This window comes from Nanorana parkeri, unplaced genomic scaffold (genome assembly GCF_000935625.1).
Source record: "Nanorana parkeri isolate BGI_ZX_2015 unplaced genomic scaffold, ASM93562v1 scaffold100, whole genome shotgun sequence".
NCBI classification, from domain to species: Eukaryota; Metazoa; Chordata; class Amphibia; order Anura; family Dicroglossidae; genus Nanorana; species Nanorana parkeri.
In genome coordinates, this window is record NW_017306368.1 from 1,407,585 (window position 1) to 1,423,924 (window position 16,340).

Consider the following 16,340-nt stretch of genomic DNA (forward strand, 5'->3'; position numbering starts at 1 on the left):
TGTAGAGAAGGCAGGGGAAGTGAACAATCTAGGACAAAATAGCTGATTTGGAAAAAGTCTCCAATTCAGCTCACTTTCCAGTACAGCTATGTTGTCCTAGATTGTTCACTTCTCCTGCCTTCTCCAAACTCTTCACCCTTTTGTGACTAACCCTGATAGTGTTTCTGAACCATTTGCTTGTCAGGTTTGGCTGGTAGTGTATGTGTGTGTAATAGACATTATCCTAAAAGATATTGTGAGATATTGCTTCATGCATTTTTAACTATGTTTTGAAGAGCAGAGACAAGATCACAACCTATCACTTTTAACAATGCAATTGTGTTCCTATTAGAAAACTCACAGAAAAACATTCTAGCATGTTTTAGAATCATATGTGCTTCATCTCTGGCTATGCTATACTGCCTCTTGTACTGCTGCTCCTTTATTTATCAGCATTTCTATACAGTCATATCTTTCATTCCTTAAGCTATAATTATTTTGCAATTACACATAATTGCTTTTCTTTTTTTAAGTTAAATTTCCGACCTTAGGGCTCCCCTAAGTCACACTATTTAAAAATGTCAAATGGAACATTTTGTCTTAACTGGTATTGTAGCTAGTGTACCATTCCTAAAGAAACATGACAAGACATGTGATTTAGTGAATTACAACATATTTCTTGTTTAATATTAATTAACTTTTTAATTCTATTCTTAAGTGATTTATTTATTATGCATAACTGTCTTAGAGACAATTAAATGTTTATTATGCAAAATATCATGACAATAATAAACAGCATTAATGAATGCAAAATAAACATAAAATATAACCAATTTATGCATTATTGTTAGATTAATCTTTTTTTTATCTATAGAACCCAAAAACATGTCATACATTTAAAGTAAAAAATGACGCTGTATAAATGCCTGCTTTGTGTAAATAAATACATTTATACACTAGAACAATAAAGGTAGTTACAGAGTTTAATTATGAAAGGGACTTAAGGGCAGCTGAGTGGTTTATTGGTTAGCACTCCTACCGTGAAGCACTCAGGGTTCCTGGTTAAAATCCCAGCCAGGACACTATGTGCATGGAGTTTGCATGTTCTCTGTTTGCTTGCGTGGGTTTCCTCTGGGAGCTCTAGTTTCCTTCCACATTCCAAAGACATGCTGGTTAGTTCATTGGCTACTGTCTAAAATGACCCTAGTATGCATGTGGGATAAGGACCTTAGATTATAAGCGCCTTGAGGGCAGATACTGATGTGAATGTACAGGTTATAAAGTGCTGCGTCAAATTGTTGGCACTACATAGATAAATGAATTAGAATGCTTTATCATAAATAATGCATCAAGTAACAGACCAAAAATGCCATAAATTCATAGGGGTTTGAAATCCAATACAACTTCTGTTCGGTACAAAAATTAACTCAAATCCACATTGAGAAGTGACTAACTTGCTGGGTTCAACCATAATATATAATTTTAAATTATGATTTTCTTAACTCATATTATAATTATCTTAACTTGTATTATTGTTTTAAAAACCTTGTCCTTTGACTAGTTTGTAAGTGTACATAGGATAGCTATGCTTGCTCATTAAATATACAGCCTGCGCTTCTTGCACTGTACAAATCTATCATTCTGCTAAGACTGTAAAAACAATATGCTTACTTATACAATACATGGCTTAACTTTATTTTAGCAGTTGATCTGCAGAGATGGTAACTATACTGTCCCATATACAAAAAGCCCCTAGAGGGAAAACATACAAATATCTGTATGAATAAAATGATAATATGGAGCAACAAACACTTTAAAATTCGAAAGCCATGTCAAAAATGGTTTTCAGGCACTTAGGGGTCTATTTATAAACAATTCTCAGAGCCATTCACCCTACGAATCTATGTGAACATTCTTTCTGTGCAAATAGAGGCAGAAACAAATCTTATTATATTTTCTTTTCAAGTCGAATGTAATGTAATGTAAAACTGCATGGCCACTGGATGAATCTGAGAGCATAGGAAATAAGTATTTATTGGATCACTTTCACCAGAATGTTAGAAGCCTGCAAGAAAGAACTAAAACAACCTCACAGCAGTCGTGAACTTGTTTTAAACCTTTGATTGTCATGATATGTGGGGCAGGTCAGTGGCAGTAAAAGGGTAACTAGACTACAGATAGAGTTAAACTTTATTTACATAAAGTCAGTTTACATAAGGCACCACAAATTTATGGTGCCTTATGTAAACTGACTGCCATGAGTATCTTAACATAGTCAGACTTTTTGATCTTTCACACTGTAGTGCTAATTAGTGATCCTCTAAAGTCTGCCAATTAAAATAGTCTTTTATCTATGTCATCTTTTACTATCCAATTGAAATTGTATCTGTATACAATGCCTTTATTCACAGTCTGTATACATTCTTTGTATTTTGCCATACTTTTGGGCTTCTGGGCTCCAAAAAGCTTGTATTTATTAGATATTTTTAGATAGCCGCTAAAAGGTATTACTGTGACAATACCTCTTACCGTCTCTAATAAGTGTATTTATTTATAGCCACTTTGGTACATCAAGTTTTTGCTTTATATTTGGAGGTCTTACACCTAATTTTCCACATCTTCTGTGCACAGGGTTAAACAGACCTCAACAGGTAATATTCAGATACAGAGTAGCAAGGAAAATAAGAAAATTAATAGCTGTATCTGTCAGCATTACATTAGTGGCCACTGTATGGTAGTATTTAAAATGGACTGAAAAAATTAAAATGGGTCCTTAACTTAATGATTATTGCTTGCCTGAGCCATCCATGGAAGACTACCAATATAAAAAATGTAAATGATAGTGAATGATATGTTAATAAGTATAATATTAACCTCAATTAACATGCAGAATATATGTTGAAGTCTGTTTTTAGAAACTATGACCATGATCATGATGGGTATATTTCTCAAGAAGATTTTGAAAGCATTGCTGCTAACTTCCCATTTCTGGACTCCTTCTGTGTTCTAGACAAGGATCAGTAAGTTTACTTATGCATTATTCATTCAAGTTATGATAAAGTTGTTGATGTGTTACTGATTTATATTACATAGTATTTGAGGTTGAATAAATACATTAGTCCATCAAGTCCAACCTATTAGGATCTAATTCTAGGAGTACCTGTACCCCTGTATATTACGGTCCCTTAAGAAATCGTCCAAAAGTTTCTTGAACAATTCCACATTCTTTGCTGAAATCACCGCCTGTGGCAGTGAGTTCCAGACCCTAACTGATCTTACTGTGAAGAACCCCCTTCGCCCCTTGTGCTGGAATTTTTTTCACACCAATTTATGGTTATGGCCTCTAGTTTTTGTAATGGAGTTAATTTTAAACAGTTTATCGCTAATGTTGTTACCACGATCGCTAATGTTGTTACCACATTCAACAAAACATTCTGATCAGTGATACTTATGGCCTATGCTAATAGATATCAATAATGCAATTGTTTGTATGTAATTTTTTGATTTGATGATGTCCAAATTATTCCATCTTAATTCTTGATGCTTTCAAAAAAAAACATAGCCGAGATTTTCAAATGTCCACTTCAGTTTACAATATTTTAAATCAGTCCATGTTAATTCTTAAAGAGTTACAAACACTATAGGATAGAATTCGCCACCAAGGGAGCTGTGACAAAAGCATCACCTCGCTGGTTAGACCAGGGAGGGAGCATCACTATAGAGAAGTGAGAAGTTTGTTTAACCCCTTCATGACTGAGGCCCTTTTTTCATTTTTTGCACCCAAACTTTAAACATTTGTTTGTATTATTATTAGATTAATTGTATTTAATTTTAATTGAAAAAGCTTCTTTTTTTTTTAACTTTACTTTGACTGCTATCACATAGAGGGGCTTACAAGCCCCCCCATGTGATAAAACGAATAAAGGCAACTCACAAAAACGCCTGTGTTAATGCGAGTAACAGACTACATGACATATATGGCGGTTTGGTTGTATGAGCGATCAGCTGCATTCAAGAGGAGTCCAGTGGAGGCTGGCTGCTGGGGATATGTTAGGATCCGTTCGGAAAGGTTCGAGGCAGGTTGGTGAGGATCCTGGAGTGTTTGGGCAATGATCCCAATCATCGAACACCCCACAGCATTCCCGGCAGGTTTAAATAGCCCGCGGCCGTGACATCACGCGGCCGCGGCTTACTTCCGCGTTCCAGCTTGGAACGCACAGTAGCTTCCGTCATGGGGGAGGAGGCCTGCGGCGGTCTCCCCGGCCGATGCGTTCCAGCCTGGAACGCAGTCGGGGGGAGCCGCAAACCCGAGGGACATTACAATGGCATTTGTTTGCCCATAGTGCCACTGTATTTTTAAACAGCTTGACCAGTTGCTACTTTGTACTCCTCACCTAGGCATTTCATAATTTAAAGCAGAATTATAACTCACTGTCTGACTTAAAAGGCTGCATGCCACTGTGTACTAAGTCTCAAGTTATAATCTACATTTTGTGCCTGAAAAGTACTTAAAACCCCAAAACAATATATATATATATTCTGAAATATATTAGCGCAACTCTATATCAAACCCAAAAACGTAGTAAAAAATGCCTGAATGGCCGGATGGGAGCCTTATTGGAGCGGGAGGGCGTCTTAAGACGTCCATCTCCTCCCCCGCTCGCGCACATGAGTGGGGAAACTGTCAGAAATGTAAACAGGGTTTTTTTCCAAAATGTATGGTACTTTTTTGTTATATAGTAAAAAATAAAAACCCCAGTGGTGATTAAATACCACCAAAAGAAAGCTCTATCTGCCCCCAAAAAACTGTATAAAATGTGTTTCAGTACAGCATTGCATGACTGAATAAACATCAGTCAAAAGTACCGCAGTGCTGAATACTGAAATATACTATATTATATATTACAATATAATATCCATTTGTTTTGTAAAATATAAAAAGCCACATTAGAGAGTGCCGGAGGTGGGGTTGGGAGGTTGGAGGGCCAGTGTGATCCGCTACCATGCCCCCCTCCCTCTTGGGAGGTGAGACTCAAGATAAAATCTTGCACCAGGGCCCTTGTTCATTAGGTCCACCACTAGTTCGACTCAGCCGATCCAACATCTGGATCGACTGAGTCGAACCTCCAGCAGTTTACTCGCTGCCGTTCGCCCACTATTCTCATAGGGGCCAAACGGCAGTGAGTGAATAGCCAAGTGGCATTCAGCTTGGCTATTCTGCTCGCTACCTCCAAGGTAGCAAGCAGAATAAAGAAATGTAAACAAAAGAAGAAAAATAATATAATCTAATTTAAATAAATGTAAAAAAAGAAAAAGAAAAAAGTTAAGGAAAGAAAAATGTAAAGAAAAGAAAAAAAAACAGCGTGGGGTCCCCCTCCCAATTTTAAGGAGGAATTCCACCCCCAAAAATGGGGAAAAAAAACATGAGGTCCCCCTAAAATTCCATACCAGACCCTTGATCCGAGCACAGGCCTGGCAGGGCAGGAAAGAGGGGGACGAGCGAGCGTCCCCCCCTCCCTGCCATACCAGGCCACATGCCCTCGGCACTGGGAGGGTGCTTTTCCAGGCTCCCCCCTGGAAAAGCACCTTGTCCGCATGCCAATGAGGACAAGGGCCTCTTCCCCACAAGCCCTGGGGCGTTGGTTGTGGGGGTCTGTGGGCAGGGGGGCTTATTTGCATTGGGGTACTCCTTTCATAAAGGGGCACCCAGATGCGTTCCCACCTTGTGAATGAGTAAGGGGTACTTGTACCACTACCCATTCACTAAAGTGTTAAATCAAAAGTTAAATAAAGAGCCCACACTTTTGACAATTCCTTTATTTTAATAAAAAATCCCAAAAATTGATCCAACAACGTAAACCTAGGGTCAATCACAACATCCACAACATTGTTGTCCACAACGACGACTTGGCAAAACAAAAACCAACACCAGCCGACCCGACCGCACACGACAAACTGCTGCCGCAAAATGACAATTTGACAGATGCCTGCAAAATATAAACAATCAGGCTATATTAAATAGCCCGTACAGCAGCCCTTCAGTTCGACTGAACCAAAAGGCTCGGGCGGCCGAAGTGAGATGAAGGATTAGCCGAAGCTACTGCTAGATCCTTCGGCTCCTTGGTAAATAACCCTCTAAATAAAAGTAGCTGGAGTCCTGCTTAATTATTCCTGAAATTGCCACTTATAAGTTGATTATAAAGCAGTACCATGACATTTCTAATGAACAGTATATCGGGTGTAATATACTGTAAGTATCTACAATAATATATATGGGATTCCTTTTTTTTAATGGCATCATCCATTGCTTAGGTGAACAAGCTACAAAACAAAATGATAAAAAATAAATGACATACATGTATTTTATGTGATATATTTTTACATGCATAGCCATATCAGCAATAAAAATATGAATTAGTTACTTTAATAAAGCTATTTTTCCTCTCATTACAGGGATGTATATCAAAAGGGGGAAAGAGAAAGAAAGGGGCTTGTGGTGACCACTGGAGAATAGCAGGGAATTGATCCAATAATAAAGTCAATTGATTCATATTTTTGTTTTATCATTACAGGGATGGTCTTATCAGTAAGGATGAAATGATGGCCTACTTTCTAAGGGCTAAGTCTCAGTTTCATTGTAAAATGGGTCCTGGCTTTGTGCACAACTTCCAGGAGATGACATATTTAAAGCCAACTTTCTGCGAGCACTGTGCAGGATTTGTATGTACATTTTATTGGGCTGTAAATACACTTTACATTCAAGTCTGTCACAGATTATTGCAATGCTTTGTATGAAGTTATCCTGCAAAGTAAAACTCATGAAACATTTTAGGGCCTACTGCATGATATGTGGCAAGAATATTAACAGTAAATAGGAAACACTATGCCACATTTTGAAAAATGTTTCCCCTGCCTTCAACTGGAAAGTACATTCATTCATTAATAAATAAAAGCAGAAAACAAAAACAAAACAAATAAAACACAAAGGTAGGATAAAATAATATATGTTCACACCTTAGGATGCCTTAAAGCTCACTTTAAAGGACTTAAAATTCACTTTTAGCAAAAAAGGTTTCATGCCTGTACAATAAAACCTCATACATTTATATAGAGCTATAATTTGAGATCATATATGCTGGGAGTACAGCTCACTACAACTCTATGCGTGACAAAATTATTAATAGGAATATTTCATAATCGAGGAAGAAATTACATATTGTTGAAAACTGGAAATCTGTCACCCTAGCACTCTGTAGACTTGCAGAGAGCTAAGTCACACTGTGCTGCATTACTAAACAGGAAGTATGACATGGCTGCCCCCATACACATACAATCTATAATTAAAAGAGAACTAAAGCCAAACCTTTAGTTCTCTTATGTGAAACCTTTAGTTCACTTATGGGTCAAAGGAGGACATTTACTAATGTACTCCTGTTACCCAAACTCAGCATCTAGCGGGCTGCTGCCTGCTATTTGCTGACAGCGCAGAGTAGTGCTGCAGCCGGGAAAGATCCTGACAATATTGTTATGGACAGCTGGCTCTGCACCCTAGAGCCAGAGCCAGCTGTGCCTGCCCCCTTTCCCTTCGCTGTCCCTCCAATGAGCGACGGTGACTGACAGACACTTCTCACTGCAGGGAGTAGACCGTGAGCTGAGCGATCAGTGGTTTGTGATCACTCCGCTATCAATCTATGCAGCCGGCATGTGACACCTGCAGTAAGTATTGGGATGAGTATATTTTACTCTGCCAATACTTCTCCTTTAAATATACCTTTTAATAGGTTCAAAACATTAATACATTTCAATATGATTATTTACATTACATGAATAATGATTCATACATCGCTAAACGACATCTTAATTAAAATATGTTCCTCTTTTTAGACTCCTTCTTTGCTATAGATTAATTTTTGTAGTTTAAAAAAGATATATATTTTTCCACCACCTATCCTTACCAATGGTTTGTAGCAGGCCAGCCAGTCGTGCGCAACTGCAGTGAAACATCTTGTTTCTCTCAACAAAGTCAGTTTCTCTGCTTAAAGTGTAAACCAAATTTAGGAAAACCCTCTCCATATTTTCGTTATGTGTTCCTATTCACCCAGCATACTGAAAAATAACTTAAAAAAAAAAGTCTTACTTTTTAGATGTTCAATCAGGCAAGATGGCTGATAGCAGGTTTTTCTTAGCCCTTTCGCAGTGATCTGTCCTTAAGGAAAGGCTTGTGACTGAAATTTGAGGATTGTGTTTATCTGATAAGCTTCATTAACATACAATAGGCAAACCACCTCAGGCCCCTCACCCCTTACAGCCCCTCCTAACATTTCAAAGAAATAGAAACTAGAAGAAATGTTAACCCTTAAAACCCTAATCCATGTAAAAACAATTTAAACTGCAAGAAGCATTTTTTTTTAATGTGAATGAGAACATGTTACAGATATAAAATAGGTCTTATCCCAATTTGGCTGCGGACGAGGAAATACACTTTAAGTAGAATTGACGACTCTTCAAAAAAAAAAAAAGACAAATAAAATACTAAAGGCATCCGGCATCAAAGGACATCAATAGGCTGGAAGACAGAGGTATTGAGAAGAGGTACTAAGCACTGGGTCTACAGTAAGAATGCAGCAAGACATAATCACTGCAAGTATTTCAGTTAAATTTAAATAACAGCACACAGTATAGTTTGAGTGTCCATATGTGTGCATTAGGAATGGACATTACACTCTAAGCTCTATTGGGGACAGGCAGAACAGTAAATTATGTAGTCTGCATGCTATTGATATATGTTTCTGCTGCATAAATAATTAAAAGTATAACAAGAAATCTCACAGCTGTAAAAAAAAAAAGAGTTAACAACAAAAATGTGTATGTAACAAATACACTGTAATTCATAGATATGCAAGCTACTAGTACTATTTATCATACACTAGGGTAGAAAAAGACTGTGACTAATGCTGTTTCAGTAGGGAGACAGGTTTAACATTATTCTCACTTTGGTCAGATACTTGCATTTTTTTAGTATTTGAAGATATGCCCTTGGTTTGCTAAGATCATTAAATCTTTTTTATTAGTGAGAAGTCTAGAAAGACATCAGTGAAAATCCTCATGCACTAAAGCTGTTGATGACAGGAAGGGTGTTGGTGTATCCTGTTTATTGTGTCATAGCTTTTTCTTCTTCCTTCTTTATGACCTAGATTTCCTTCTTGTTTCCCTTGCTGCATTGATTAACTGAACTGTCTTTCATTTTAGCTATGGGGTATCATCAAACAAGGATGCAAGTGCAAAGGTAAATTTCTAAATCTGTCTACATTTCTGTCTTAGGTGATGCAGGGTATGTTTGTCCTTGGATGATGCAGGGTATAGTCTTAGATGGGGGGTCAGGGTTTCTTACCCTTCCTTGTCCAGTTGCCTCCAGCCTGTCTTGTGTGGAGTGTGTGTGACACTGTTTGTTCCTCTTTGGTGCCCTCTTATGACCAAACATGTAAGCATCATCATTCTGCAACTACTGACAAAACGTCTGACTAATTCCTGTCTCAGAATGATGATGTAACACCAGTTCAGTATTTACCCATCGGCATATCCATTCAGTCTCCGCCCTTGCGTGTGTTCTGATCTACCAAGTGCTCTGCAGTTGTTCCTGTTCTGCGTGTATGACCCTGGCTCTGGCTGACTGATCTCCTGGTTCCTGACTCCAGCTATTCTTTCCATTCTGCCTGCTCTCAGTGTTCCCTGACCCGGTTCGGCTGACTTCCCACTTTGGCATCTGACCTTTGGCTTGGCACTGACAATGTCCTTTCTCCATTGTTTTTTGCCATTTATGTTTATTGTTGTTTTCAAATAAATCTCCACCGGGTTTTTAATAACTTCAGTGAATGATGGTATATGTAAAACCCTATTTGTAAAACATCAAAATGCTCCCAATTAACATGTAGTGTTTAAATAAGCTTTATTTCCTTTTCAGATTGTGGTGCTAATTGTCATAAACAATGTAAGGACCTCCTTGTGCTAGCTTGCAGAAAACTTTCCAGAGGAACATCTATTGGAAGTAGCCATGGATCCCTTCCAAGCAGTCCATCTCTGGCTCCAGGTATTATATGACAGAACAAAATGTTGGGTTATTAAATGCAGTAAAATACCCGAGTCTGTTCTATACTTTTGATACATTTATTTATATAAATCATTTATAAATATATTTAACCATGTTAGTGCCTTCCCTGTGCTTTTATTGTTTTCTATGCCATGCAAAGAGAAGCAGAATTGCAATAGTGTAAACTTTTTATAGTTTACCTTTAGCTAAAAGTTTTTATTTTATTTTGAATAAAAAAAACAATGTTTTATTGCCATGTGTGTTAATATTGGGGAGATTTTCCCTTACTGTCAGGACAAAGTGACACTGGCAAAACAAAACCACATTTATAGTAGAGAGGGAAACAGTACTTCTAACAATGTTTTTATTTTTGTCTGTGCATTTCTTGTTTGGGCATCATAGGGACATCAAACAAGACACATTTAACTCTCTCCCACTCTTTAGAAAACTAAAAAAAGAAAAAAAAAATGGCTACTAGCATAGGTTTAAAGTAAGGTTAAAAAACGATAAAAATTAAAGGTTTTACTTGGTGTTATATTTTCCACCAACAAGCCACACAATCCCCAACATTTAAAAGAGATACAGTATATGGAAAATAATATATTTCTGTTTTTTGTAGCACAAGATGAAGTGTTTGCCTTTCCTTCTCCTGAAAGAGAAAATCACGATCTAGAAGGACGAGCAATAACTCTCGTCACTGGTTCTTCTAGGAAGATTTCGGTGCGATTACAACGCTCAACTACCAGCCAGGCAACGCAAACAGATCCTGTGTGGCCGGATTCTGGCTGGAGTGACACCGGTCCTCATACTTTTCCTAAAATGAAATGTAAATTCTATGGGAAGTCATCAAAGAACAAGGGTTTTGCTAAATGGGAGAATGAAAAGACAAACCTTCACCCCAACACGGACATTATGGAAGTGCAGGCTACGGAACTTCAAGAATACAATGGGACAGATACCAGGAGTGAACTGAGCAGTACAGAGGTAATACAATATGTGTTTATAAATTAGAATACTTAGTCCAAGTGTTAAAGAATATTTTCACTTTTGCAGTTATGTGAAAAAACCCTATTAATTGTGCGTTATGTGATCTTTTTCATACAGCATACCCAAAAAATTATTTTAAAAAAAATATTTTTTACCGTTCTAGTTGTTTCTTTGGAGCAGGCCTTTGGGCAAATTGCAAGCTACTCTGAACAATTTAGACGTGAAAGTGAAAGGTTACAGTGTGGACAGAGTTTCTCTCATTAACATACAAACCAAGAAACCCTTAATTTGAACTGTTAGGACAGAGAGTGTTAAAATCTAGTTTACAGCTGATAATGAGCTCTGGCAGCACAGTGCAGACAGGCATAATTATGGTAAATGTTAAAGTCATATTAAAGTCAAAAAGTTTTTAAGCTATTTCAAATGATTAAATCACTTAAAAACAGATGCTGCTCCTTGATTTTTGCAATTTTTATCTTCCTCCAGAATCAGCTGGTCCCCTGAGCACTGACCCTGATATCCTGTTTTAGGATGTCTCCTTTCCCTTGCAGGGTCCTATGGAGTCTCCCTTGTGTGTGCTAGTAAGTTGTGTGTCTCCACAAACACACAGGCGCAGCAAGGCAAGCCACCCCTCCTGCCCTCTCCTTTGTCCAAGCTAGTAGGTGGACAGCTGCTGGAGATTGCTCTGTCCCTTGTGATCTTGTACTGGACAGAAAGTTCAGGTAAGCCGAGCTGAGGGAGTTGAAGCCAGATGTTCTAAAAGATGATGACTGTAAGTGATTGTGCAAAAATGTAAAGAAATATTTTGCTAGGCAATGTATATTTGCTTGAACTGAATTCAGTTACAAAAAATGTTTTAGAGTTTAATACTACTTTAACTCTCCAGCCCCCTCCTTAACACTTATATAGCAGGGAAAAAGTTTAGTTTTGGACTTTTCGGTAAAACATTAAGTGAAAATGTAAGCAGACATTTTAAAATATTTATTTAACTTAGGCTGATGGGAATGGGAACGTGCAACAAATGTAAACTTATAAAAAAGATGATGCAAAAGGGGAAACACACAATAAACCAATCTGAGGCAGATACTGCATATGTTTAACCACTTCCGGTCCACCGATCGTTGAAAGACGGCCGGATGGGAGTCTCCTGGATGCGGGTGGGCGTCTTTAGACGTCCTTCGTGCCCGCGCCCACTCGTGCCCCCTGGCGCGCATGAGCGGGAACCCGCCAGGATTTTAAACGGCCAGCGATGGGCGTTTACATTTAAGCGGCCCGGCGTCTGTAAATACACCCGATCGCTTGTATGATGCAAGTGAGGGTGTGCCCCCCCTCCTTACCTCTCGTCGCCGTTGTTGTCCCTGCCGGCGTCGTTTTCCCCCGCGATCCCGGTGTCCATCCGTCCCGGGCGATGTGGCTGTGTTCACTGAGAACGGGGGGCGATTAGTCCACGAGCTCCCTCCGCTCTCCTCCCGGTCTCTGAATGCAGGAATTGATGTACATTACATAACTTCCGCATTCCTCTGCCACTCTCCGGTACAGAAACCGGAGAGAAGCTGATGAAGCAGATCTGTGCTTCATCAGCTTCTCTGGGGGTCCCTAGGTGACATTAGGGGTCTTAGAGACCCCTGATGTCTCCATAAAGGGGACATGTAACTGTAATGTGTTATCACATAGGAGCACCCTATGTGATAACAATAAAGTTAAGTGTAAAAAAAAAAAAGTAAAAAAAAAAATGCTCACAAAATAAATACAAATTTACACACAAAAACAAAAAAAACCCACAACATTTTTTAAAAGTCCCCCACCCCCACATAGATGCGCAAAAATGTGTTACATGTGCCTACACGCAAAAACGGTGATTGCTCCAATTATGCTGCACGTGTTACATATCGCCGTGAACGTCACAGTGAGAGCAATAATTCTAGGGCCATCAATCACTGATAACACTAAACTGATAAACGGTAAAATCTTTTAAAGCGTTGCCTATGGCAAATTTTGGCCATGGTGGTTTTCTGCGATTTCGTGGGTGCTCGCAATTTTAAGGCTTGACTTGTTTGGTGTCTAATTACCTGACGTGACCCTGCCTTTTATATTTTACCAAACAATTGGGTAAAAATAATGATTAGTAGTTGCAGCCCTAAAAATAATTGTTTTCTAAATTAATAAAGGGAAAACCATTTTTTTTAAATATTCGCTACTTTTTTTGTTATAAAAAAAAACACCAGTGGTGATTAAATACCACCAAAAGAAAGCTCTATCTGCCCCCAAGAAATGGTATAAAATTAATTTCAGTACAGCGTTGCATGACAGAATAAACGTCAATCAAAGTACCACAGCGCTGAATACTGAAAAATGGCCTGGACAGGAAGGGGATATAAACACCCCGGTCAGCTAGTGGTTAAACAACAAAAGTATAATGCACATGAATGTTTTATCATTTTTCTCATTAATTGGTAGTATTTTTATATTATTTCTTATGTTGCCTATGAAGGCAAAACTGCACTTCTAAATGCAAACTTTTTTTCATAATTAAGCCAAAACAGAGCAACAGAAAACCTAGGCATTTACAAACTTATTCTAAGGGGTCTATTCACTAAGCTGCCGTAGGCAGCCGAGTGAATGACCGAAGCCCCTAAGTTTTTAAATGAAGAACTAAATGTCAAACAATACATTATAGTAAAGTTATAAAAATGTATAGCAAATGTAAGAAAAAAATAATATTCCACAATTGTATGATTTCCCATCCTAGTTCTGTAGGTTCTTACAACAAACAAACTACTTATATGTTGTTCAATCTAGCTTTGGCAGTAGCAACTAATGACATAATTTTTAACTTGCATTCAGCTAAATTATGGAAAATGTTTTACTTAAAATTACAGTTCAACTACAGCCCAAGTTCTGCGGCAGCCTATAATTGAAAATATAACAAAAATATAGCCTGACATTTAGGAACACATACCACTTGTGAAGACTATGGGCCCCATTTTTACTACATGTGGATCAGATGGGTGCTGGGTGACCATATTAATGTCACATAGGCTTGGACACTGCTCACTTACTCACTATCTAGCTGTTAATTGATACACAGTGAATCTGTGTTTTTACTTGGCCAGTGGTTGAATGGTGGCCCAACAATTGGTCGTGCACAGTAGCTTCTTGGTGTATCTGTCTGCTGCTGGTGACTTTATGTTAACTTAAGTTTTCCATGAATATATGTGTAAGAAGCATGCTGCATAGCTAGATTTAAAGCAGAAATGCTTTTACGATTATAACACTAGTGATTAGATTGTTCATTCTTTCTTTTTTAGGACAGCTGATTCTTTGATTTCCATCAATGGGGAGAAAACCAGAAGCAGTATAATGCTGGCAACACGTAAACTAAGAGGATGCTAGAAAATGGGCTTGTTCTGGTTAGGAGACATCTAGGCTGCATGTCCTTGATGTCTGCCTGAATGCACTATATGCCCTTTCAAGCAAAATGTACTTTGCTCACAGAAAGATACATTTCTACAGGATGGGGCAAGTTTGGAAGGAAGACAGTAAACGGAGTACAAATCCTTCACCCTGAGAGGTCTCTTTCACTACATTCCAACATCATTTCTGTATATAGATACATGATCTTTTTTTGTTTAGTGTGTTCTTGTATAAAGATATAATTGATATTTATTGAGAGAGAGCAAAGGAACAGACAACTATTTCATCAACATAATTCTAGATTCATCATCCGCTACCCCAAAAAAATCATGTACAATGATTTTATGACACAAACACCTGAGATACTTCTTTTCAAGCTAATTTACAGGACTGTTTCTTGCCAAACCAAAAGGAACAATATTGTTAACTTTTTACAAATCCAACTAGTACCAGGAAGAAAACCTGCCTTCTTCAGGCTCTGTTATGGCAGCTGTTAGGAGAAAAAGCTGGCAAGACATAAAATCGAGCAAAGGCCTCCCTATTCTCCACAGCTTTTATTTTGAAAATTGACCTGCATGAATCAGCAGAACAGAATCAATGTTTATAGCACCAACAGTATTTTGTTTTATTAACATCCTTAGACCATACAAACGCAACGTTTCATTTTTTTTCAAGTGAACCACAAGTCTGAAAAACATGAAAGGGTACATAACTTGTGGAACATCCAAGCTACCTACATTTGTATTTTTTTTCTCATAGTTCGCAGTATCTGAAAACATATATGTTGTGGTCCAATTTATAATTTAACTATGATTTCTCTCATATCTGAAGTGTCCATCCATGACGCTGTAGGAAGAGTACTTGATACCCCAATGGAACAAAATGTAAAGACCCAGGTGGTGTAGTGAATCAGAACCCCAGATGTATGTTCAACCCCAGAGCAGCTTCAAGACATATTAATACATGTTTAACTACTACCATATATTAATTTACAGAAATCCCTGAATCACTGGATATTGATCTTACATTGTGTTTGTTCTTTAATGATATTAAACAAAATGGTGTGACATTTTTTAATTGCCTTTTGTCTAGTTCAATAGAAAAGTTCACATGGTTGGTAAAGCATTGCACAAAAGCCATACAAGCACATGCCATGCTGTTCAATGCAATAGGTTGATTAGTTTGGATCAGAAGGTCATCAAGCCCTCTGTACACATGAAACGTGGGCTATGCACAGGTGAACTGCCAAATAGGTGCTTTTTTAATAAATGCACAAAGCAAAATCAGTCTGTAGTCAGCCACAGATTATTCCACCCCATTGTTTCACATAAAACATATATATACTTTTTATGAACTCTCTTTATATAGTGTGTGTGTGTGTGTGTGTGTGTGTGTTTGACTCTAGCTTAATTTTTACAACTCCAATTCCAAAAAAGCTGGGACACTGTATACAATCTACATAAAAACAGAATGCAATGATTTGCAAATCTCATGAACCCATATTTTATTCAGAATAGAAACTAGAAAACATATTAAATGTTTAAACTGAGAAAATGTACCATTTTAAGATAAGAAGTAATTCTGAAATTGATGGCAGCAACACTTCTCAAAAATGTTGGGACAGGGCCATGTCTACCAGGGCATAGCATCCCCTCTTTTTTAACAACACTGTGTAAATGTCTGGGAACTGAGGAGACCAGTTGCTGGAGTTTTAAGAGAGGAATGTTGGCCCATTTTTGCCTGATATAGGATTCTAAGGGGTCTATTCACGAAGCCGCCGAGGGCAGCCGAGTGAATGACCGATCTGAAGTGAAACAGCACCCCTTCGAAGCTACGGCCAGATCCTTCGGCAGCTTCGTGAATAGACCCCTAA

The 16,340-nt window shown here is 38.0% G+C and overlaps 1 protein-coding gene across 1 annotated transcript in view; it reads left to right on the forward strand.

The window, feature by feature from the left end:
* The window catches only part of RASGRP3 (RAS guanyl releasing protein 3), an 84,451-nt gene extending 70,057 nt beyond the window's left edge, over positions 1-14,394 (forward strand). The window contains exons 13-18 of the mRNA XM_018552895.1: positions 2,884-2,999; positions 6,552-6,699; positions 9,229-9,265; positions 9,941-10,066; positions 10,686-11,050; positions 14,362-14,394. Coding sequence (XP_018408397.1) covers positions 2,884-2,999; positions 6,552-6,699; positions 9,229-9,265; positions 9,941-10,066; positions 10,686-11,050; positions 14,362-14,370 — 801 coding nt within the window. The 3' untranslated portion in view covers positions 14,371-14,394. The remainder of the gene's footprint in view (positions 1-2,883; positions 3,000-6,551; positions 6,700-9,228; positions 9,266-9,940; positions 10,067-10,685; positions 11,051-14,361) is intronic.
* Positions 14,395-16,340: the final 1,946 nt, after the last annotated feature.